Source organism: Ambystoma mexicanum, chromosome 2q (assembly GCF_040938575.1).
Source record: "Ambystoma mexicanum isolate Mex_15411 chromosome 2q, UKY_AmexF1_1, whole genome shotgun sequence".
NCBI classification, from domain to species: domain Eukaryota; kingdom Metazoa; phylum Chordata; class Amphibia; order Caudata; family Ambystomatidae; genus Ambystoma; species Ambystoma mexicanum.
The window spans coordinates 1085022303-1085048031 of record NC_090924.1 but is presented as its reverse complement, the minus strand read 5'-3'; the positions used below and the strand labels follow the sequence as shown (position 1 = coordinate 1085048031).

General features: G+C 44.9%; 1 protein-coding gene across 1 annotated transcript in view; it reads left to right on the top strand.

The window, feature by feature from the left end:
* CYP51A1 (cytochrome P450 family 51 subfamily A member 1) overlaps window positions 1-25729 on the top strand; it is a 131696-nt gene that overhangs the window by 50457 nt on the left and 55510 nt on the right. Inside the window, exons 6-7 of the mRNA XM_069648427.1 lie at window positions 4042-4161; window positions 19807-20002. Coding sequence (XP_069504528.1) covers window positions 4042-4161; window positions 19807-20002 — 316 coding nt within the window. The remainder of the gene's footprint in view (window positions 1-4041; window positions 4162-19806; window positions 20003-25729) is intronic.

The window sequence follows — 25729 nt, the reverse complement described above, 5'->3', positions numbered from 1 at the left end:
GTAGTATAAAGAACAGTACTTTATATGTAAGGACAAGTGTTGTATGTAGATAGTTTGGCAGTATACATATATGTGTGAGCAGGTGGAGAATAGTGGCACTATAAGGGATATAATGAGAAAGGTTGGAAAATATGAAATTTATATGGAAGCAAAAACGCAAAATGTTTCTTTTTTGGAGCATTTTGATAAAAGTTAAAAAAATGCATATGTGCATTTACAGTAGCAATGTGTGTATTTTGTTTGTATAAGTAAGGAAAATGCAGATGCAAAAAATGTGTAGAACATAGTTAAGTGTCAGTTAGTGTGTGTAAGTTTAATATGTTAGCAGTACATGTAAGTAACAGCCACTTGATGTGACCAGGTGCACAACTCTGCAATACATGGCATTTGATAGCGTGGTTAAAAAAAAGCAAATATGCTTTTGAATCGGCAAATAGAAATCTCTGAGTTTCACAGGAGACATGTAGTCTGAGAGTTCAAGAGTACATGTGAAGTGTTGAACTGAGATGACAGGGTTACATGTAGAGTTTTTGGATGCGTTTGGTGGATGGAAAGGTGACTCTTCGAAAGAAGCCAATGAGGGAGTGTTACAAACATAAAAATAAAAAGCATAGAAGGGCTGCTCTGTGCGATGGTGTCCACGTGCCATCTGGGTCTTTTAAGGATACATGGAATGGAAAGGAGACTGCGGACAGTTGCGAAGGTCTGTTGATTACAATCCTTATTGAATGCTAGAGGTATTTGGGACAGAAAATGGTTTCTGTCCTTTTTTTTTCCTTTTTTCTAGTACATCATTGTCCATTATTTCCATTAGCATAGTACAAAATGCTAATTGAAATGTTGCAGAATCTTATTAGTCTAACTACTTTACTGAAAAATGTAAAGCAGTCTATAAGATAATTTTTTTTTTGTTCTATTTTTTAACTGTGAAAGGTGGCTCTAAAAGGAACCTTTTTTTGTTGTTTTTTGATTTTGTATTTTCCTTTTCTTTTTTTCGAGAGGTAAGGAAGTAAGGTGGGGGAGGGAAGAGGCACCAACCACAGATACAGAGGGGCAGGTATACAGGGGAAGGTGTTGGGCATGCCTTAAATCTAAGATGGGGGGGGGCAGCGTTTCACATGCTCCTTGGCCACAGCCTCGAAAGCATCTTGCAACTGCCTTCCCCTGCAGAGTGGTGTCACAGTACATACAGAGTACTGTTGTCCTGGAATGGTATGGATCAACAGCCTCTTTTATGACCTGCGAGGAAGCTGGTGGGATCCTCTGCCCCACAGACTAGACAGTCAGGACCGGTTGAGGAAGATGAGGTAGCGGAAGGAAGCCTACTAGTCCCTGAGAAAGGAACAGCCTTTCTCAGAGCAACCGGGTGGTTTGAGCTTGTGTGGCAGCGCATGGAGGTGGTACCAAAAGAGGACTGCCCATGTTGTCTAGGACTGAGTATCTCGCAATGCATTCAACATGCAGCCCAAGCCTTTGGTACCCCTCTGCGATCTTAAAGAACCACCACACCCATGATTCTCTCTGGAGGTAGGCATTTCCTCTCTCTCATCTTCCTGGTCCTCTTGATCCTTTTCTGCATCATCGTTCCTGTTCCCCTGTCCAAGCTCTCCAGCTGGTGGTTGTGGTGGCTCCTGGGGAGGAGGGGTGGCCATGACTGATGCCATTTTTTAAGTTAAATGGCAGGTGTGCCAATAGTCTTACAAGCAGGTGCTCTCTCCTGGACTCCCAGATTGAGAATGACTAAAAGTAATGGGTGGGTGCCGCCGTAGTCTTCCCTTCTGTCTCCGGAATACCGAGTTGAAAATAGGACTTGGAAAGTTGTAAAAATTGAGAGATCACCTAAGAATAGGTCTAGGTCCTGGGTGTTAGTCTTAGCAGTGCAGCAGTGCAAGGTGGTGGGGGTGTGAGTTACGGTTGCAAAGCTTACGATAATTGGCAAATCTCTTGTTTTTTTTGTTATTTTACTTGTAACCATAACGTCCATTTAACAAAGTTTTTTTTCCATTGAATTTCACAGGTTTTTATTAGTGCAACTTAACCATAACGTCCCTTTAACAAAGTATTTTGACTGAATATATATATATATATATATATATATATATATATATATATATATATATATATATATATATATATATATATATATATATGATAGGCTCCTACCAGAAAGATTGTTTTCAATCCATTTCACTTTTGAAGGTGAAGAGGGGAGATTTGAGAAAGTAATAATCGATATCTCACTGAATCTGATCCATGAGATGCCATATTACATATCTGTACGCCAGGATTTTCTATACCTTTGCCCATTTAAATAATCTCTGTGAATGTACAAGGTTTAAATTGCCCCTTAATGAGGAAGCTACTATTACGTTGCCTTTCCCATCAAGATGTAAACATTCAGCTAAAGTAAAAAGATGAATGTGTCTTTATTCATGCAACTTGCTAGTCCCATTTCTTTCGGCAGTTGAATGTAAGCAAAGAGGCGCTCCTAATCAATGCTACAGTGACCTTTACAAAAAAGCACATTCTTACAGATACTGAAGGAATTTATATGGGCTTTTGGAGATTTTGCAGGCAAACCATTATCCTTTTTTCTATTTGTGGCCATAATGATCAACAGTCCTGTTTTTGTGACTGCCTTTTCCCAAGGAGAATTGTTTTTGGAAGGGGATTTCAATACGTTGATGGTCTCGATTAAAGATCGATCATCCCCCACAATGACAAATCGTACTCGCTTGTTAAGAGCTCTTGCTCAAGGAATTGTTGAACTGAGATTGGTGGAGATTTGGAGCCATCTTCATCCAAATGACAAATACATGTTTTATTCCCACGTCCATAAGAGTAATTCTAGAATGTATGTATTATTCTCTCCACCGCTCTTCACTAGATTCAGCCAGTATGTCCCCCACAACGTGACCGTTTACTATATGTAAATCTCTCATCTCCATTTCTTTTAACGATTTCATGCCCCTTTTTCCTGCACTGGTAATGCCATCAACACCTGTTTCCTTCTATCAAAACACATGCTCATTAAGTCACTCCATATAACTGCTGCTCATCAATTAAGTTCATGACATTATTTAGGAAATCCTTATCTTCAATGGCTCCTAGGTTCCAGTATAGATTGAGCACTAAAGTACGGCATTGTCCTGTAAATCTAATAGGATCCCAAACCAACTTTGTCATTTGAATATTTGTGTTCGGGTTTCTAGTCTCTACAATCTTACTTCCCATCCCATTTCTTATTAACATCATTGACCCATAGGAGGGCCTCCTTTTTTTTTTCCCCTCTTTAATTGCTGGGTTTAGTAAAATCATGTATCCGTCCAAACTAGGTGAACGGAACAACGTATCCTGCAAACCTACTTTCATAGTGTTTATACTTTACTCCTCCATTTCCAAATAGGTGTATAAAATAAAGAGTGTTCCATCATCCTAGCATAGTACCTTGCCCATCATCCTTATTTTTCAGCTAATTTGACTTTTTTATTGTCTAAGCCTCAGGTAACCAGGTCCACGAGGGTTCCTCCTTAGGGGGGTGCAAATCCTTAGGGTTCGAGATCACCTTTCTTTCCGTCGTGTTAGTCGCTTCACAAGTTACTCTAAGCTGGCAAGCTCTGTCTTTCTGAAAATGTATCCAACCTCCTTCAGACCCTCTCTCATTAACAACCTCAACATCTACCTTATCCTTTCCTCTACCACCATTTCTCTGAATTTGAGGTATTGACTTCACACTCAGAGTCTCATGATCTTGATCCCCTGATACCTTTTGGTTAGTAGCATCAGTTATAGCATAAGCTGCCAGCAACCTCTTCTGTTGGCATCGAATGTCATGCACAAATGGTTCCTTTCGCCAGGGCTTGTAGATTGAGTGTGCTCACTCCAATGTTCAGCAATGCTTGAGGTGATACCCTTTGCTCGTTTTGCTATCTCTGTGTAATACTACTTCAGTGTTATAAATAGTTCACTGTTTAACATATTTTCTCAAGGCTTGTGAAAATCTATTAATATGTAATCCTTATTTTGTTTCTTGGAACATAGACGCAGAGACAGAGCTCACAGAGAAATCAAGAACATCTTCTATCAGGTAATACGAGAGCGGAAGCAGTCTGGAGAAAGAGATGACGACATGCTGCAAACACTGCTTGATGCTACTTACAAGTAGGTTCAGTAGACGTTGTAGAACTAAAGTGTTTAATTTTTTTATTATTGGGGGTATTTACATAAAGTAAACCGAGCTTAGCACTTTATATAGTACATGTAGGGGATTTAAGAGACATGGCGTTTACAGATACACACTAGGATGTTTGTTACTCCAGGAGCTACAATAGATTCAATGATAATGGTTACAGTAGTGTCTAAGGCATCAGTGCTAGAAAGGTGTGCATAACTGGACGGTTTCTAGTTCTTTCTGATGGTCTTTTGGAAGTTGCAAATGAAAACATAGAACGTCCAAGAATGCATGAGCACAACTTGACAGCGTCTGTTTTCTTTTATTCTTGGTTGGTTTTCTAAGGCTGCAGTAGCATTTTGTTGAAGCTGCAGGATTGGCCTGATAGTTGTAAATCAGACTACCTGTAAAGTAAGTTACAAGTGTGGAAGGCTTTGAAGATCATGCAAAGCAATTTGAATTTGACTCAATTTGCTGCCAGCACGCATCGAGGAACTCCTGCAGAGGCCACATGCAATAGAGGGATGCAAGATGATGAAGACATCATCCACCAGTAGGGACTTCAATAGGTGGACAGAAGTGGTCGGCAACCGGTAGAGCCGTTGACCCCTCTCCTCTGAAGGAGTCGCCCTGCAAGAGAGTGTGTCCAGGCGTGCCCCCAAGTTGAGCGCCTGCCGAGATGGGATTACCCAGGTATTTGGATAGTTCACAGAGAACCCTAGAGACTGCAGGCATTGACTGGTCAATGCGGTGTGCTGGGCAGCCATGTGGACGATGCTGCACGCACCAGCCAGTCATCTAGGTACGGGTGGACGTGTGCTCCCGATCGGTGCAAATAAGCCACTACTGGAGCCAGACATTTGGTGAAAACTCTTGGCGCTGTCCGGACTCCGAAAGGTAGATCCTTGAACTGGTAGTGTCAGCCTGTGACCATGAAGCACACGTAGTGGCAGTGCTTCTGGTGGATAGGGATGTGGAAGTAGGTGTCCTCTAGGTCCAGGGATGCCAGAAAAGCCCCTTCTTGCAACTGTGACAGGACCTAGTGCAGGGTTACCATTCTAAAAGTTTAGGCCTTTAAGAAATGTTTTCTGACCCAATGGTCTCGTATGGCCTCCAACCCCCTGACCTTTTCCATACTCGGAAGTACCTGGAGTAGACCCCATATCCCCCACCAGTTGAGTGGTACTTTTTCAATGGCACCTTTTTGACAGAAGAGACTGAACCTCTTGCAGTAGCAGATGTATGTGCTTCTCCTATTTCCGCAACAGAGGATTGGTGGGTGGTCGCTTGACTAACTCCAGCATGTGGCCCTGCTGAATAAGATTATCACCCACTCTTTGGTGGTGATGTTTTTCCACTCGTGGACGAACTAACTGTGAAAGCCTTTCTCCCACTGTGGTATGAAAGTTTGGAGGTGGGGGGGCTGGACCATGGCTGGTCAGGTTTATTTACCCGGTCGTCCTCTGGTGTTTGAAGAGCCGCATTGGCGCTGGGTGCCGCTGTTGGATTGTGACTTTTGACATCCCTTTACAATGCAAGTAGGCAACCCCCTCACACATGAGTGCTTTCGTCACAGCACTTGATAAAGTTTCTGGTGCTCTAAATCCACATATCTTTGTTAATCTAAACACTCCTTTTTATTTTATTATACATTTTATTTTCAAGTTAAAAATCCTTTTTAAAAGCAAATCTTTACATACATACTTTTTCAGATAAAGTGCATTGGTGTTAGTATACAAGTGCAAAATTATTGCTTGAGCTCTCTTGATGTCACCATCCGGTTTTACAAAAAAATTGTTTTAATTTTTTCCACAGAGAGATCTGTGTGCCACTCACAAACGTTATATTGTTACCATCTAGGCCAAACAGATTATAAAATATCTGCTAATTAATCACAGCCATTTCTTCGCCTGTGTGGCCAATCACATATTTTTTTTCGTACAATGGCGCCTGGTAGGAAGGCCGATATTCTCGTGCAGTTCTGGAGAAACAAGACTTTTCTGTGCGAAAGAACTGGCACTGCTGTTGCAATGTGCCCAGCGAGCGGGCCGTGTCTGTGTCGGTCTTGATGGTCTGCAATGTCTCGTCCACCTTTTTCCCGAATAGGTCAATGCCATTGAACGGCATGTCTACCAGTTTTGTCTGAACATCTGTCCTCAAATTGGTAGCTTTGAGCCAGCCTTGCCTGCCAAGTTTTGCGTCATTCCCATGCTGCCGAAACTCGGTGTCAATGATGTCCACGGATACAGATATGGCATGATTCGAAGCTGCCTCTCCCTCACGAAGACGTACGAAACCCTCCTGCTTTTTATCGTCTGGTATGGACTCTAGAATAGGTCCCATCTTGAACCAAAACTCCCAGTCTTACCAGGACAGGATAGCCATAGCATTGGATGCCTTGTGCAACCAGATGACTTCCCTCCTTGCCCAGTGGAACTGAACAGGAAGAAGGGTTGGCAGAGTGTTTGTGGGCTGCCACTGACAACACATAGTTTGAGGTGGGATGCGCCTTAAGACATGTAGGCGCAGCGTCCAGAACCCTATATTTCTTGTCAAACCTCTCCTTGTTGGGAAGCACAAAGGAAGGATTGGTCATCGTTAACAAAATATCTTCCTAGATGTCGTCCATCAGGGGTATGGCCACAAGTGATTTTTGGTGTTCCGCTGGTAGGGAAGGCTGTCCTTTTACTGGTCTTCAGGTACCAGTCCAAACCTCCTTCTTGCCCTCGACATCCGGGCATGGAAAGACACAATTTCGGCAGGTGGAGAGTCATGCATAGGAACTCCATCTATTCGCTGTCTGCCGGGATACTGTGATCAAACTCATCCTTGCCTGTATCTGTGTTGTGCGTGGGGGCCTGGCCGTCAGGAGCATCGTCTTCCGAATGTATCTGTTAGTTGTACTGGCACCGGGGGGTTGGTGGGGAGGTGTTCCCGTGTAGGACGAGGCGGGGGGCAGCTAAACCACTTGTGCCCGGTTGAATGCTGAGGTGGCAGGCAATTTGTGCTGAAGTTCTAATACCAAAGATCATGGAGTGGTTAGGATGTCCAAGGAGACATCTCTAGCAGCTGCAGGAGGAACTACCCCAGGTGGCAAAAATGTCTTAGGCAGAGGCACGTGTGCTGTGGTTGCTTTACGAGAAGGCATGTCCATGTTGGGGCTTTGGGGGTGGCCTCATCCAACACCATCTCGTTGTCAGGAAAAACTGCCACTGGGCTTTCCATGTTAGGGATATTTCTCTGTAAAGGCTAATGTCCCAAACCTAGTGAGTCCCCCAGCAGCTTTGCTGGATTTTTGGGCTTTATTTTTTTCTCCTGCTAAGAGTGAGACTCTTTTCCTCTCACTCTTAGACATGATTTGAGCTGTTCCTTTGACTTTGTATGTGTTTTATGGGCTATGGGGTCCTTTACCCCATAGGGCTTCATGTGTTTTTTGGTATATGGGTTACACAGCACCCTCTGTGCCTTAACCCAGGGGACGTCGTAGCGACCCCCAAACATAGACTCCATACCCTGGGACTGACTACTGTCTCCCAGGGCATGTAAAGTCACCATTGGCTTTACTAGTCTCAAATTGTGAACAGAACCAGTACAAACCATCATATTGTGGACGTACTGGTCGGGGCAATTTGATTACCACGGGGTCTGTTGTTCGAGGGGGGACTGTCCAGTCCCCCCGACCGAGTTTTGGCTGGTGACAGTGGATACTACTTTTTATATTCGACCGCAAATATATTCCTATGGGATTTTCCCATTGTTCGAGGCTACCACTTTTTAAAATAGCCTCGAACATACCGCCGGTTTATTAAATTAATATAAATTCACCGGTTGGTATTTTTTGCCGAAACTTGGTTCCAAAATGGCGTTTGTGTTCGCTTCTGTGACTCCAACCCAAGTCGAGCCCTTTGTTCCACTTTTTGGCGGGCTTCTCCACAGAAGCCTCCAAAAGTGGTGCCACTCTGTCTGGGTACCACAGGGGGTGTGGGAGGGGGTTTAGGCACCCTGGACTGAGTTGCCTCTGCAACTCAAGTCGCACTCTTGTGTGATTGGCCCAAGTGGTGAGCCGCCCGGCTCACCACTTAGCATGTTTGAGTGACAGCTAGGCTGAATGAATGGGGGTTTTCTGCATAAAAGCAGGGCTTTGGGGACTGGAACTTCAGAAGTCGCCACAGGACCTAAAGAATCCGAGGAGGGAGAAGCCGAGCCGACCTGCAACGACGACCCCACCGGTGGAGCCCTGCTGGACCGTCTCACCACTTTTCCCGAGGACAGAGATCTCCAGCCCGGAGAGTCTTCTTCCTTTGACTGGTGGGGATAACCAGTTTGCCCGTCTTTTCGCCTTCCTGGACCATCTCGTGGCCGCTTTGCCCGTGCCAAGCACCCCGGCAACCGGAATACCACGCTTTACCACTACCGCAAAGAAAAGGGTGGTACCTTGTAACCGGGAAACTCCGCGGCTGGATTCTTCCCTGGCAGTGCAACGACCTTCAGCTTTCCTCCACGTCGAGACCTCCTCTTCCTCTGGACGAAACACCGACTTGCACCCGCTGCCAGGAACAACTGCCCCCGCTGGATCGTTCTTACCACTTTCAGGTACTGTGTCCCGCCTGGCTTCCTTTGCGACAGATCGTTCGGGGTGACAGTAAATCCTCGACTTTCTAACCTGGGTTAGCCTGGGGCCTGTTAACTAACTTTTCCTGACTTGATCTCAATCTTTTGTGAACTTTCTGCAAAGACTCTTTGGGCATAACCCCACTGTGTGATCCTGGACACATTTCGCTTGCTCTCTCTAAGAGTGGGCCTAGCATTTGGACTTCCTTGCTCTCCAGTAGACTTTGCCTAACCTGCCTCACTGTGGTTCTTTGAAAAGTATTGAAATTTGTGTACTTCCATAACTCTGCCTTTTTCCCTCCCTTTTTAATAACTTATTAGAGTGCCATCTTATGTTAAGCGCTCACCTCTGTCTGAAAATAAGTGGCGTTTCTCATTAAGACTTGTAAATATATAATAGTGACTGTGTGTTGAATTTACTTACCTCTTTATGCTAGTATAATTTACAAGTGTGTCTTTAAATAAATAATTATATACTTTTACACCAAAGTTCTGGTCAGTGTTTGCTTGTGCTATTGTATCTCTGTACCTATTGTGTATACTCTATATACTACCTAACTCATCTTGAGAGAAGTCTGACTGCTCAGCCACAGCTACCAGGTAAACCTGGGTGGTACAGACTGCTACCAATTGGGTTTACTGCCAACCACCTGCAGTCCTAAATCCTTTGCAGTGGTCCCTAAGGGAACTGCACAGGTTTCTGCCTAAGATCTGTATCAGGCTGGAGTATCTCTTCCGTTGGTGCCGTTGACGAACCTCTCTCTGGGGTGATCCCAAGAGCTAGTGGAAGAGGGTGTACCGGCTGGGGTAAAGCCGCTAATGCGCATGACTGAGCCAAGAGTGTATGAGCCGACAATGTAGGAGCTGACAGTGCTACAGGAATAGCCATAATCAAGGTTGCAAGGGACTTGAGCGAGATTGTCAACTGCATTGCAGTTTAATGTTTTTGAGCGCTCGTCAATGGGGTTGTTATCGTGTTCGACGGGGTCATGGTCTTAGATGTGGTCGTCCTCGGTGCCAAAGAATTTGTGTTTGCGTCGACGGGGACGTCAAAGGGGCCTTATTTTTCGAAGAAGGCCTACCGTGAGCCGTTGGTTGAATGGTAGATGAAGACGCCTATTTCTCTGTCTATGCGGGAACGGGGTCTTCGTGGTCGTCAAGGATGAAGACACATACTTCTGTGAGGAAGATCCAGAGGGAGGCATCATAGTGTGAGCTTTCTTTCTGCTTCGGGATGCCTCTTCGTGCAACCTGGACCACTTGCTAGAGGTGGTAAGCTCAGTCGGTCTGCCTTGCCTGAGTGAGGCATGACTGTGACCCGAAGCAGAGTCAGAGGCCCCCCTGGTGCCATGCCACTAACCTCTGGTGGCGGTCTTGGGTGTTTTGTTGAAAAATGACTGGCATACCTCACACTCCTGAATGATGTGCATCGGATGCATACAGTAGTGGCAATTGTCGTGGAGATCCTCCACGAACACATTCTTCAGGCCGCACCGGGTGCAGACCTTGAACACACTTTTTCTCCTGGAGTCAACCATGGATGTAGGCCTCAGTGTCAGAGAAGAGTCGAACATGAGAAATCCGCTCACAGAGAGGCTGATTACAATACTGGAGTGAAACCCCAGATGGAGCCAGAGCACAAGCGCCGCAAACTGCCTTTGGAGTTGAAGAAACTTTGTAGAAAACTGTTGAAAACGGCAGAAATATATGAGAGATTTTTCAGAGAACTCCCAACACAAAACATGCAGTATAAAAAATCTGAAGATGGCAGAACTGGCACTGTATTAAAAATTAACACATAGAAAAGAAAATATCAGCTGTTCATGCATAGCTGCCAAGTGGACCGTCATGTGTCACACCGTCAGACTACCCTGGCTATTCAGGCAACAGCTCTTTTCATCCTGGGGTTGTACTCTGCGTTTCCATTGTAAGTTTGGCCAACAATTTCTGACATTCAGAGAGATTTATTTTATCTAAAAAGCAAGGACAAACATAAGGCCCAGGTCCTTTGGCAACAAATATCTGTTGAAGATGTGTTCCCTCTTGCCCTCTACTAGTACGTTCATTCAGTATACTATTGCCAATCCCATGCATGTGGAGACACTGTACCGGAAGGATTGCTCAGTTGCAACGTGCTCGCCTTGGAAATAAGACGACAGGACGCAACACATGTTCAATCCCCGGGTCCGCGCTTAGAAACCTCTGGGTATTAAGCTCGTTCTAAATCCGCAACTAAGACATGTTCCTGTAACAACACCTCGATGCCCCCGGGCCATGTGAGCGCTTTAAAAATGCAAATACATAAATATATAAACTGTTATTAAGAACACTGGTTCTCAAGTGTGGGCTTCTTCTACAGATGTCTGTCTAACACTCTAAATGGCCCCCCACACTCCAAAATGAGGTAATCATTATATTCCTCTAAAACCAAATCTTAAGTTATACATGGTGTATTGATATTTTTAACGCACCTTTAATATATGACAAGCCTTGGCCACCTAATGATAATATTTAAAAAACTAAAGTAAACTGAAAAGGTTACATGAATGGACCTGCTTGTCAGCTGTTGATATTTTAAATTGTGTATATTGATTGTGCTTACTAGTGTATTTACTCCTAACGTGGGGTATTTTACTATTTAGGACGCTGCACTTGCAGGCAGTCCTCTTTTCACTTCTGTGAGAGGGTGGGCTTAGCCTTCCCTCCCTCTGCACACCAGCATTTATTGCCGTACTGCTGTTGCGTGACCTGAGAGATGAAGCTGCTCGGTTTAGAGTGTGCCATTAAATGCCACTCTACTTGCTGCATTATTTTAAATCTATGCCGCTTGCCAGCTGTTTATTTCAAATTGTGCATATTGATTGTGCTTACTGGTGTATTTTCTCTTAACCTGGGGTCTTTTACTATTTAGGACACCAAACTTGCGGGCAGTCCTCTTTTCACTTCTGTGAGGGGGCGGGCTTAGCCTTCTCTCCCTCCTCACATCAGCATTTATGTGCCACACTAAGCGCAGCGGACAGGCGCAGCGGACACACCGTCAGTACGCCAAAGGGGCACTTAAGGCAAGCCGTCTGTGCCCTTCCATGCCAAGGACAGGCCAGATGGGTGTTTGTGTTATTCCAAGTCACATTTGTTATCACTCGCCCCTACTTGCACTATATACCCGCCTGGCTGGAGCAATAAACCGGCTGCAGTGGGAGTAGCTCCCCCACAGCAGTTGTTGACGGTTAAGGCTACCACTCTCCCTTTGTCCCTATTACTACTAAATACACGCTCCCTGCCGGCACACGCAGATGAAATTTGTTTTCTTATATTATATCGCCGCCCAGCACTATTATGCCTGACAGAAACTTGGTTGCAGGCTGCTTCGGCCCCAGCTCTGCTCCAGGCTATCCCTTCGGATTACCGTATTATCCATTTTGACTGACAGTCACCCCAGGATGGTAGTGGGATTGCTGTAGTCTATAGGTCAGAGTTTACCATTACACAGGTAGTCTCTCCCATTGCCTGGCCATGGAAGCTCTACTCTTTAGATTTCCCCCGTAGTTATATGCTACTTTTTGCTGATATATCGCCCCTCTGGCTCTCCAGGGAATTTTCAGGAACTTTTTGTCGATCTATTGGCAGACCTCAAGGTACAATACACTCACTTGGTGGTACCTGGAGATTTCAATCTGAAATGTTATCTCCCCAGGTCTCCGGCTTTGAATATTTTCTTTGATAAATTGTTGGACCTTGAATTGCACCAACATGTATTAGGCTCTACCCATAAATTGGGCAACACACTGGATCTGATTTTGCTAAGAAAGCTTTTCTGACCCTGCAGTCAGTAGAACCTGTTTTATGGTCCGACCATTTTCTGGTGACCTGTGAGTGGGTAACAGCGGAGGTGCAACCTAAGATCCCTGCGGGTAAAGTCTGGCAGTGCTTGTGGCGCACGGCAGATGCGCAAGGCATGGTCGCCGCTAAGTGCAATTTTGCTCCAGTCACCTCTTTCTTTGCTCTCCCAGGCTCTGTTTGAGGCAGCAAATGTAGTGGCTTGCTGCATCTCATTCAATCTTGCAGACTGCCATCTGAGCCTTGGTTCTCGGACTCTTTAAAAGCTGCGCGGCTCAATCTTAGACGGGCAGAACGCAAATGGGGAAGGACCTATGACCCTGCCTTGAATACAATATAAGGCCTGCTCAGCAGCCCACTCGGCAGCAATTAAAACATCTAAAAAGATCACTCAGAAAATGAAGTCCACTTTATGCCAACCCAAAGCTCTCTTCTCAGCAGTGAAGTCCCTTTAATCTTCGTCCAACCTGACCCCCAATATTGTACCAACCCAGGAAGTGTGTGATGCTCTTTCTCAATACTTTAGTACGAAGATCACGACCATTCGTGCCAATATCGCTACTGTTATGAACACTTCTTCTAGTAGTGAGAACAACCCACCTCAAATGGTGGACTGTGGCGACTGGACGATATTGTCTTCCTTTCCTTTGTTTTCTGAAGAGATGGTATCAGCCGCTATCCTAAAGATCAAATCGTGCTCCCCCTCTGACGCTGTCCCACTTACTATCATGAAAACGATCTCCCTGGATATTTTGACTGAGATCACAGCTGCCATCAATTATTCCTGCCTGTCAGGACTGGTTCCACAAGAGCTTAAAACTGCTAGGGTTATTCCTCTTTTAAAGAAGCCATCACTCAGCCCCTCTGTTCTATCTAATTTTCACCTGATTTCTCTTCTCCCTTTTTTGTCTAAACTTCCGCAATGCCTGGTGTCACCTTTACTGTCAACATTTCTTGAATCCTCTCACATCATGGATCCTGCTCAGTGGCTGATGGCAAAGATGACCCACCGAGATCAGAAATGGGATGACACCCTACCCGCCGCAACAAGAAAAACAGTGAGACCCCCCCCATGCAAAGCCACCAAAGCGGACAATGAAATTACAGTGGAATTATACTGAGACGAAAGCTGGACCGGACGAGAACTCGAAGGATCACACAAGCACAAAAAAGCGACCCACCCCTACGGACACTGTGTAGGTAATCCACCTACACGCATCCTGATCCGGAAGGCCAGGAGTGGCCTGGAAGGCTCGGGACCCCCTGAGCGTTGAAAGTTGGAAGCAACTGCTGGGGGCAGTTCAAAGTTGCACTGTTTGCCGTTTCCATTCAAAAGGATGGACGTTACTACTGTTGGAAAGTCTCCGAAAGTGAAAAGAGGGAGGGGAGGGGATGAACTGAGGGAGGAGGAAGTCTGCACCCTGTCCCACACAGGGAAGGAATCATTAGCACCAGTACCATGCACATGGACACACAAAAAGGGAAGAACAGAGCGACCAATGTGCCCGCTTTAAACCACCATGACTTCAACGGCAATTAAAATATTGACATGGAATGTGCGAGATCTGGGGACATATATCCGCAGAAACAGAATCAAGACCTATCTGCACAGAAAAGGGGTGATGATAGCGCTATTACAGGAGACCCACTGCACGGCGGACTCACTGGCCAAACTCCAAACACACTGGGGAGGGCAGGGATTCGGCACAACATACTCCAAATATGCCAGAGGAGTGTACACCTGGATACACCCACAGCTCCCCTTTCGCCTGACTAAATCAGTAGACCCGGAGGGGAGATATGTAATGCTATGGGGGCACATAGAGCAGACAGAAATATGCATAATGAACTCCTATTTTCCCAACAGCAATGTACCGGCCCACCTGGACTCACTATACCCCAAAATTGTACAACATAGAGATAGCCTGCTCATATGGGGGGGCGATCTTAACTGTGAATGTGACCCGGCATTAGACGGATCCATTCCCCACCCGAAGGGCCCATCAGCAGCGACAATGGTACTGACCGCAATGATAGACAGGCTGGACCTGGCAGATGTATGGCGGGAAACACACCCAACACTAAGAGGATACTCGTACTACTCGTCCCCACATAAACTATACACGAGATTGGACCACATCCTCATAGGTAGGGAACACTTGCCCCAAGTGGAAGGAGCGCAATATTTGGGAAGAACCATATCTGATCACTCCCCACTTCTAGTAACATGGAATCACAATGGCCCTAGACCCCCGATTCCCATGTGGAAAATGCCCGCGGAAGCTCTCAAAGACCCAACCTTTAGAGAGGAGTTACAAGACTCCATAGACAGCTACATAGAAATTAACGAGGGAAGTGTAGAACATAGCAGCACAGTATAAGATGCCCTGAAAACAGTGATAAGGGGGGAAATCATTGCGAAAGCAGGGGGAATCAAAAGACTGCTCAGGAAGGACCTAGATCAGCTGGAGAAGGAGATAGAAAAGCTGGAAGCAGCGCCCACAAGGGCTCGTAATAGGGAAACAGAACTTCGGAAACTCAGGGAGGAAAATGATATGGTGTGGAGGAGACTAGAAAAGCTCGACTACACGGCCAAGACAAATAGAACGCACACGGAGGCGGACAGACCGGGCAGATTGCTGGCTTGGCTATGCCGAAGGGAACACCCCAGACACCCCATCACCTCACTGCGAGATGAGGAAGGGAACACACATCACATGCAGCAGAACAAAACAACCCTTTTAAACGCTTCTATGCACAACTCTACCCACATGAGGAACAAGTCCCTCCAGAGCAGATCACTGATACTCTGGATGAGATAGGGCTCCACAAGATGCCCCCAGAACAAGCCCTGATACTAGACGCCGAAATCACGCCTGAAGACATAACAGAAGCCATCAGGTCCCTGACCACATGCAAGGCGCCTGGCACGGACAGTCTGCCCTCAGAGTTTTACAAAGCATATGAGCCATCCCTTACACCCTTGTTACACAAAGTATACCAAGAGGCATATGAGAGGGGAGTGCTGCCCGAAAGCATGAGGGAAACACTAGTGGTCCCGATCCTTAAGCCAAACAAACCGGCAGATCTGTGTGACTCCTACCACCCATTGGCAATGTTAATTACGATGCGAAAATCTTAACTACAATACTAGCCAAGCGATTGTCCAGAATAATAGGGGACATAATACACATCGACCAGAGCGGCTTTATACCAGGCCGAAACACATCAATGAATCTGCGCAGGTTACAACACATCATAGCGCAAACTGATGAAGACGGGAGCTCATATGCATTAATGCCCCTAGATGCCATAAAGGCGTTTGACTCCATCTATTGGGAGTGGCTTGTGGCCGTAATCAAGGGATTCGGCTTCGGACCTGGGTTTATTAGATGGGTTCAGATATTATACACCAGACCAAGAGCTAGAGTGAAGTCCGGGAAACATGTATCAGAAGCCTGGGACATACAAAGAGGGACCAGGCAAGGCTGCCCGCTATCCCCAATGCTGTATATACTGGGGCTGGAACCCATTGCGATATACTTTAGGAAGCAGTTTTTTGATGCTGGCATAAGGCTAGGAGGGGTAGACCACACCATATCGCTTTACACGGACAATGTCCTCATATATGTTAGAGACCCACACCTCAACGTGCCCACCATGCTGGAAGTTCTGGATAATTACTCTAAAGTATCTGGGATACAATTCAGCAAGTCAAAATCTAGCATGTTCCCTCTGGCGGCCCTGAAACCTGTAGACATGGAGGCACTCCCGATGGTGGGGATAAAATGGCAAACCACCACATTCAGATACCTAGGCATCCAGATAATGCATACCCCCACACAGATGCATGAATACAACACAAAGGCAGCTCTCCCGGCTCTGCGCAGGTCCATGAGCTTTTGGTCGCGACTCCCCCTGTCAATGATGGGGAGGGCCTCAATAGTCAAAATGATTATATTACCGCAATTCCTATATGGGTTCCAAAATGTACACTATTATATCAAAAAAACCTTTTTTCGACTGCTGGAGTCACTAATAAAGGAGTTCATATGGGGAAAAAACGGGCACAAAATAGCGCTGTCGATACTAACCCTACCATACGCCCAGGGAGGCATTCAGCTTCCGAATCTAGAAAAATATCACTTAGCAGCCCAACTCAGCTTTGTATCTAAATGGTTCTCTGACGAACCTACCGATGAAAACCCCCTGCTACAGACTATGAGTCTCCCGCTCCACCTGAAAGAACTGGTCTGGGTACCCTCTAAGCTGCTGGGAGCAACACCCCACATAGTCACCCTGGGGAGGGACATATGGCGCAGAGCGAGAACACTCACTCATACGCAGAATGCTTACGCACCAGAAATCCCACTGCTTGCAGATCTATACACAACGGCCACCGACCTGAACCAAATCAGATCATGGGAAAGGGAAGGGGTCTATGCTTGGGGAGATCTATACGAAGAAGGCACCTTTAGAGAGTTTACCACGCTACAGGACAAAGAAGGCATACACCCGGGACAGTTCCTTTGGTACCAGAAGGTCCGAGCCACGGCACAAAGTAAATGGGAAACATGGCCAGAGGAACCGGACACTGAAACACTATTAACTCTGCTGTACAACATGGGAGAGGGATGCAGGCTAATATCCCAAATATACAGGCACCTGAGCGATACACCCAACCCCCGAAGCATGGGGATGAAAAGCAAATGGGGAAATAGATATAGGCAGAGAACTGACAGAGGGGGAGTGGAATAGAGCGCTCATATTTCCCAAAGCGGTGTCAAGAAACCACTGATTCCGGCAAATACAGATGAATATACTGCATCAAACTTACCTAACTCCGAAACGGATAGCCAGATTTAGCAAACAAACGCAGTCAAACTGCACCTTGTGCATGAGGGAGGAAGCAGACCTAATCCATATGATGTGGGAATGCCCCAAAACGAAGACACTGTGGGAAAAGGTGAAACAGACATGCGAAAAAACAGGCATGACCAAATACAAATGGTCGCCCGAAGAGTGCTTGCTGGGAACCTACCCCAGATTAGCCAAGCTAAAGCACACAGTCAGACTCATGGACATAGCGTGCATATTGGCCAAACGAACTATAGCCATGTCCTGGAAAAAAAACGCTGGACCACAATATAAAGCATGGCAAGGAGAGACAGAACGATGGTTGCAGGCTGAGACTAAGGCCTGGGAAGAAAGTGTGGCCAGATCTACCGATGAGTCCAGCAGAGCCCTCAAGGCATGGAAAGAACTCACTAGACACATGCTTCTCCCCACTAACGACGAACCACCCTGATCCAATGCCCCGAAACGAACACACCTGCAAGTCAGGCAAGGAGACCCAACGAGACCCAATAAGAGACACTACGAGCCCCAGGAAAGCACCTCCCATATCCCATGAGCAACCTGATCGGCCTTACCCGCACTCCCCCTCCCCCTGGCACGAGGGAAGCTGAAACATGTGAACTTATTAAGGAGACAGTTGTTGTTGTTTGTTAAAGTTAAAAGTAAACTGTATTGCATTTGAACATGACTAAGGCACAATGTGGAAGATATGTAACTGCTATTACTGAAAATGCCAATAAACAAATTTTAAAATAAATGGATCCTGCTCAGTCTGGTTTCAGACCTGGTAGGGGCACGGAGAGTAGTGTTGTCTCTGTCCAGGACGAGATGGCCAGGCTAGTGGATGCAGGTGGGGAGTAAGTACCCTGATTTTGTTAGATCAGCAGCATTCAACATTGTCGACCACCCCATTCTGCTATCCCGTCTTGCCCAGATAGGCATAGCTGGGCAGGTACTGGCCTGGTACACGTCGTTTCTGGTGGATCGTACTCTCTCCATGCCCCCTTCTCTTTCTGCTTCCTCTCTTCTTGGGTGTGGATTGCTGCAGGATTCTTCCTTGTCTCCGATTCTATGTAATATTTACATCTGTGCACTTGTGTGTCTCATCCGCTCCTTTGGCGTCGGGTGCTACTCCTATGCTGACGACACTCGGATCCTGATCCGTTTAGATCTTGATCAGGTTGAGATGTTGTCGTGCCTGGCGGCCGTGGGGGAGTGGATGAACCACAACTGGCTTAAATTGAACTGAGACAAGACTGAGGTGTTGATGGTGGGCTGCCCCCCTGATCCTTCACTATGGGTGTCCTCTTTCTGGCCAGCTGTTATTGGTCCACTGCCAATCCCAGCGGAGAAGGTGAAAAACCTGGGTGTACTTCTGTCGGCTTCGCTCTCCATGGACAATCAAGTGGCAGCTGTCTTTCAAGCTGGCCACTTTCAGCTTAAAGTTTTAAGGAGGGCTTCCCATGATTCCTGTTTCTCACCATCCACCTGTGGTAGCAGCGTTGGTATTATCCCTTTTATATCACTGCAACTCTTTATATCTGGCACAGCCCAAGGGATTGATTCAGCGACTGCAACATATCTCTCTGGTGCTTCAGACTCTTCACTGGCTCCCAGTGACTCAACGCATTAGCTTTAAAGCATTGTGCATCGTGCCTCGGGCTCTGCACGCCCAGGGCGTGGAATTTCTTCAATCAAAATTCACTTGCTATGTTCAAATAGGCCGCTGATCTGCTTGTGGTGCCTCCCTATCGGCGTGTGCGGATCAGAAGTCGAGCCTTTTCCATTGCAGCAGCTGTGCTAAGGAATGAGCTCCCACTGGCCGTAAAGAAAATATCTAATAATTTGGCCTTTATGAAAGCCGTAAAACATTCCTGTTTTAAGTGGAGCTGTCATTTTTGTTTTTTGATCGCCTGTTTAACCTGCAGCCTAATCCTCCAGCGCCATGATACCCTAGGGTAGCCGTGCGCTTTAGAAATGTATGTAACATAACATAAAGTGATTGGATACCCTTCCTGCTGGCAATTGGAGTTAGAGATGATATGAAGAATACCTATTATATATGTGCACATTTTAAGATTATACTTCCACGGAAGAGACCATTTTAAGAAATCTACTAGGCAGAGGGTGAAGTGCAGGCTTTTTTTATTTGATTAATACAACTTTTACCCATTCATATTCCGCCTGAAATTGTTACCCTGCTGATTGATCAGTGCATTTAAAATGTCGATCCTATTGGTCTATTCTTGCTTAGTTTGGTGAGCTTTGCTTTTTGTGGACATTGAACACCCACACTGTGCTACAGCTAATAATAAGTATTCCTGATTTAGGGATGGACAGCCTTTATCAGATGATGAGATTGCTGGAATGCTTATCGGGCTGCTATTAGCTGGGCAACACACCTCCTCAACCACCAGTGCATGGATGGGCTTCTTCCTGGCGAAAAACAAATCCCTTCAGGAAGAGTGCTATGCAGAGCAGAAAGCCATCCGTGGAGAAGACCTGCTGGGATTACATTATGACCAGGTTTGTAGGGAATATTGTTTAGGCACGTGTCCACTCCCTCTTCCTCCTCCTTCAAAGGGGTTGTTAAATACCTACAGTTCACATTTAACCCTTTGGTATTCAAAAGCAAGATATACAGCTGATCCCTTTCAGAAGTGTTTTCCAGTTACCTTCTAGGTTAACAAGTCTGTTTTTTATTTCTTCTACTTTGAGTCTTTTCACACAAATGTAATTTTACTGGAGACCTCCCTGTACCTATCTATAGATGGTCATAATGTATTGCTAACTGACCATTCTCTGTTGTACTGTTTAACATTGTTTACAGGGTGCACAGTGTCTCACTTGTGCTTTTCTTTTTTGTTGTTGTTAATGTGTGTTAACTGTTCTTGGGCAGGGAAACCATGATCCATATCTGAAGGCATTTATCTTACTGAGCTAATCGGGTGCTGTCTTTAATAAGTCATGGCAGGAAGTCTACCTTGATCAACAGGCATACTGAACACCAAGATATAGTTTAAGGACTTGATTAAAGCTATACCAGTGAAGAGTTCCTCATTCTCAGGGCAAAACTGAAAAAATATGAACAGTAGATTTCACAGATTGGGACACTCAACGTGTGGAATACCTTATCACCAGTGTTTGCCGCTATGGACCTTCAAGTGCACGATTATCTGGAAAGGTCCTGAATCCCTTGCTAAGTCCTTCCCTATTACAACACAAATAGTCGTGTCACGGCCCAGTTCCAGGGTGAGACTGTAGTTCAAGTCTTCCTTGTTGAGGCGAAGGTCTGATCCCTCCCATTCCTTTGCAGTAGTGGCCGTCTTCTCAGTGTGGGAGTGAGGTGTCGGGTCCAGAAGAGTGAAGGGAGTGGTTAGCAGACCCATCTCTGTAAGCGAGCACAGTTTTGCTTCCTTGCTGCCACGCAATGTTTATGTTGCAAAGGGGGGGGTTCCTCGAGGGATTCAGGGAACATGACATGGGCACACTAGCAAAAACTATCACCTAAATGAATTAATTCAATATCCACTGTATTCAGTGATGTACAATTGTTTTACTGGTCAACAACATTTGACAGAGAAACAATTAAAATTAAAACACTTCCATAGTTTCGGAGCAGAAAAACATAACTGTATCTTTCCAGAATTGGGGAACTGTTAACACAAAAGAAAATTCCATTTAACGTATACAATTCTTTTTTGTGTTTTCACAAATTTGAAAAAAGAATGTTAAGTACACATGAGTAGTATATCAAGGTAGCATTCATGGTATAAGAAATTCATGAGGACATCTGTCTTAGTAAGGAGGAGTTCTGTGCTAAGACCAGATGGTATAGCTCAGCGTGTCTCCTGTTTACAACATGTTTCGGGCAATGGTGCCCTTCATCAGGTAAGTGATATCTGTAGTTGTGCGAGTTTCCTGTAACCATCTTCTGTTCCTTTGTGATCGTTCCATATCCTCCTTAACCTCTACCTCGATTGTGCATCCCTTATGGTCTTTTCCAGTCTCTTAACCTCCTTCTTGACTCCACCTCCCTTCTTCTGACTTTCACCAAGCTCTTCCTTCAATCCTTCTCCAGCTCTTTTCAACAAATCTCTTCCTACAACCTACTGACCTACAGCAATTTTTAGGTATTACCCCTTTAACTTTCTTATGGATATAGTTCCCTGCTCCTTGTACTGGCTCCAGGGATATAGTTCCCTGCTCACTAAAACCACACCAAGGGATATAGTTCCCTCCTCCCCAAACTCCTCTTCTACACTCTAACAACTCCACACCATAATCTGCTCCCCCAATCTCTTCCTTTCTAGCTATCGTTCCACACCATCTGCTCTCTCCTCACTAGCTCTCCACCAACTGACTATGCAGGGAGCTGCTTCGATTTGGGATTACTCCCTTTTCTAGGTTGGCTTCCAGAATAACAGGCTGCAACTATGACTGCAAATGAGAGGTCTGTTTAGATTGGTTGTGTTTACTTAGTTTATTTGCCTGATTTGTGGTGGAGCTCACTGGGATAGGGGCGGTATGGTTATCTTGGATTTGCCTGACACCCTCCTCTCCACATTGCGTCTACCTGCTTTCTGCCCCCTTGCCCCTGTTGCAACTCAGTAATTTCTAGTTTCCAACATTAATTTCTGGGCTCTCTGTCTATCAATCCTCCCCCTGGGGCTTGATGGGGCCATGGCTATGTTTGCTATGAGATTCACAGTGATTCGCCCTTGTCCTGCTATCAGCGGGTAAGACTGGATATTATAAACTCCTGCTCACTGGCCCCCTTGTTTCCGTACCGCCACACTTTCAATGAGGCCCGGTGACTTCTGTTTTCTTGACAGGATAGCTGAGGTGGGATGAACTGCCAGGCCCAGTCCTCCCGCAATCCCATCAGTTTCAATGGCCCTGTACCAGCACTTCCCCTTTGGAACGTCTTTATGGTACACATATATTTCTTATTTCACAAGGGGCATTACCCACTTTGCAGTGGTTTTAGTAACCGGATTTCAGCTGGATGTAGTGCTAGTATAAGGACTAAATATACTGGACTTTTCACTGGCACAATGACAGGAGCTTCACAGTACCTTTCTTCGTGTCCTCCTCGGTGCTACTGCCCCTGAATATCATAGTATACCATACCTGATGAAAGCAGTTGCTTTAAATATTATGAACTACTTGCTCACTTAAAGATGACATTGGACTACATTAGATTACTGTGAGGTTATTTTGCATTACTTTTAAATTGTGTTACATACTTTTGTGATTATGTTTAAATGTTTTAGATTACATTTAGGTTACATTTGAGTGTTTTAGATTAATTTGGATTAATTTAGATAACTTGTATTATATGCCCTGAGATTAGCTTTATATTACTGTGGCTTACCTTTAGATTTTTTTGGATTGATCTACATTTTACCTTACTTTTGGATTACCCTATGTTATTTCATGCTACCTCAGATTACCTTGAATTAGTTGTGATTACTTTCGGATTGATTTAGTTTACCTTAGATTACTTTTAGTTTGCTGAAGAGTGCCTTGAATTACATTTCATTATTTTGGATTACTTTTAGATTTCCCTACATTTACTAAGGTTCCCTCTGGTGACGTGTAGATTCCTTTCAATTATTCCTTCACTAATTTTCACCATTAGCCTTGGTAAATAGTCATATGACTCCTCCCTTTGTCCTTTTATTTTCATGCTCCACCTTCCTTCATTACTCCATAACTTCCCTTTCCTCATCCTGCTATCTCCTCTTCCCTTAAATCCTGACGTTTACAGTCATCTCCCAGTTTTACATTCCTAGTAAGCTCCCAGTCAAACATTTAGAGTAAAGCTAGGTATTACCAGTGAGCACCCAGAGTGAGATTTCCAGTAAGGCGCAGGTTTACATACTCCCAGTAATACTGCACTGAATAATACTAAATTTGCCACGTATGTCGTGGAGGGCAAGTTGCCATTGGAGAAACTCTCCTTGTGCAGCTCACACTGAAAAGACGCAACTCAATAATGAATCATTCTCTTGTCATGCACCCACCCTCTGGAACTCGATCACGGTATCAGCTTGGAATGCCCCCACAATTCTCCAATTTCACAAACCTCTCAAACATGGCATTTTCAACAACACCTAACCCAGGTCTTAGCCCAACGGATTCACATATTGATGCACAAACCTCAGCTCAGTACTGCGCTACTATTAAAAGATATACCAGCTAAAATGCTAGATACCCACTACAGCACTCAGCTGCTCCCGAGCTAGGTCCATGTTTTAAACAGTAACATAAAAATCCTTCCACAGTGCCATTGAAGTGGATAATAATAAACAGCTATTCGTACCCAGCGAGAGTCGAGCAGAATGCAACACACATTCTGATTGGCTCTCGCCGGGTCCTTACCGGGCCGATAATCCTTTGATTCTTGGCCGGGATTCCAGCCGCCTTGTCCTCGCCGGGGGCGTGGCAGCCCCTCAGCCAATGAGGAGGCTGAAAGCGGGGCCATCCCGAGCAAGGTCCATGTTTTAAACAGTAACATAATCCTTCCACAGTGCCATTGAAGTGGATAATAATAACAGCTATTAATACAGCTGGACATGGAATAAATCTGGTATGGAGCACTATATAAAAAAAAACTTATTACATGCACTGTTGTGGCAGTATAGTTCAGGTAACATCTCATTTTACAATATATAATGTTTAAACCCGTGGCTGGATCTTCAATGGGATTCGCAAGCAACTGATTGTGACCGATCCAATCAAGCAGGCCAAATCTGGTATGCATGCAGTGGTAGAAGAGTTATAAAAAGTTGAAAAAACAAATATGTTCACTTTCTTATAACGTGCAGAATTCAGGTAGTATATGTCTATTGGTAATGTGAAATACGGACATGCAGCAATTCAGCTAAAAATAGCTATGTTAATTCTGTATGGTATAGCAAGCAATTAAATAAAGTTTTTAAAAAAGAGAAGTTTCTGCAGAAGCCACTATACGCACCCTCTGCCATCTACCCACATCATCAGCATCCACCACCATCTGCATCCTATGCCACCTACCACCACATAGCCACCATTAGCACTCACCACCAATTGGACCCTATGCCACCATCCATAACATGAGCCTTGGTTCCCAGACTCACAGCATGCCCATTTCCACTCAACTCTGTTGCCACATACACACCCTCCACCATCATCCATAACATCATCCTCCAGCACTGTATGTAGCCGCATCCACACATACCCACAATCAGCCTACGCCACCATATGCAATACCATCCACAGATAACCACAATCAGGCTACAGCATCCTATTCCATTATTTACATGACCCCTGCCACATACTATCTTTTGTCACTATACAGACCATCTGACACTTGCCACAAGCCACACACGTCTGCAACACTCTTTGCCTCAATCTGCAGTCATTCACAAAATCAATACCCGTTGACACAATTGTCACCCTCTGACGAAATCCGCACTCAAAACTCTCTACAATCCACTTAAATGCACCTACACTGTACCCTAACAGAAATAATAGAAATTGGTGAAACATTTTCCCAAAAAATGTTATGGTTTCTATCTATAAAAAGTCAAGTCTACAAACAATGGAAATACCAACATTTGGGTTAGTATAAACACACACTGTAAATTATATATTCATTCACTCGCAACGCATTGCTATTTCACAACACTGACTTTAACTATGGTATATTCATGTTAACAAGGTTTTTTTTCTTTACAGTGAGTTGTAAAGTAGTATTGTAGTGTGATTTAAGGTTTTATTTGTAATTTGAGAGCCTATATTTCGATTCATAAATATGTGACATTAAGTATTATAGTAACCTTCAGGTTGGTATTTGCAATGTATGCAGACTTTACTTTGTATAGATTTTTTGTATTTGCATTTTTAAAGCGCTCACACAGCTCGCGGGCTGTTACAGGAATTGTTTATTTTTTAGTAGCGTAATTGGTTTTTTTTGGTCTTAGTTGCGTATTTATAACATGGTTAAACACCCAGAGGTTTCTAAGCGCAGACCCAGGGATCGAACCTGTGTTGCTTCGTGTTGTCTTGCTTCCAAGGCGCGCACGTTGCCGCTGAGCTATCCTCCTAGATGTAACCAAACCTGTTTAAAACATCACTGGTTATACTATATACCTTTGCCCATAGAAAATAATTGCAAAAAATGTAGTTCTCAATCCAGATGAGTGTATTTTTGTATATGTAATTTAAAAAGGGGCCTTTTCATAATAATTAAAGCCATTTATGAAA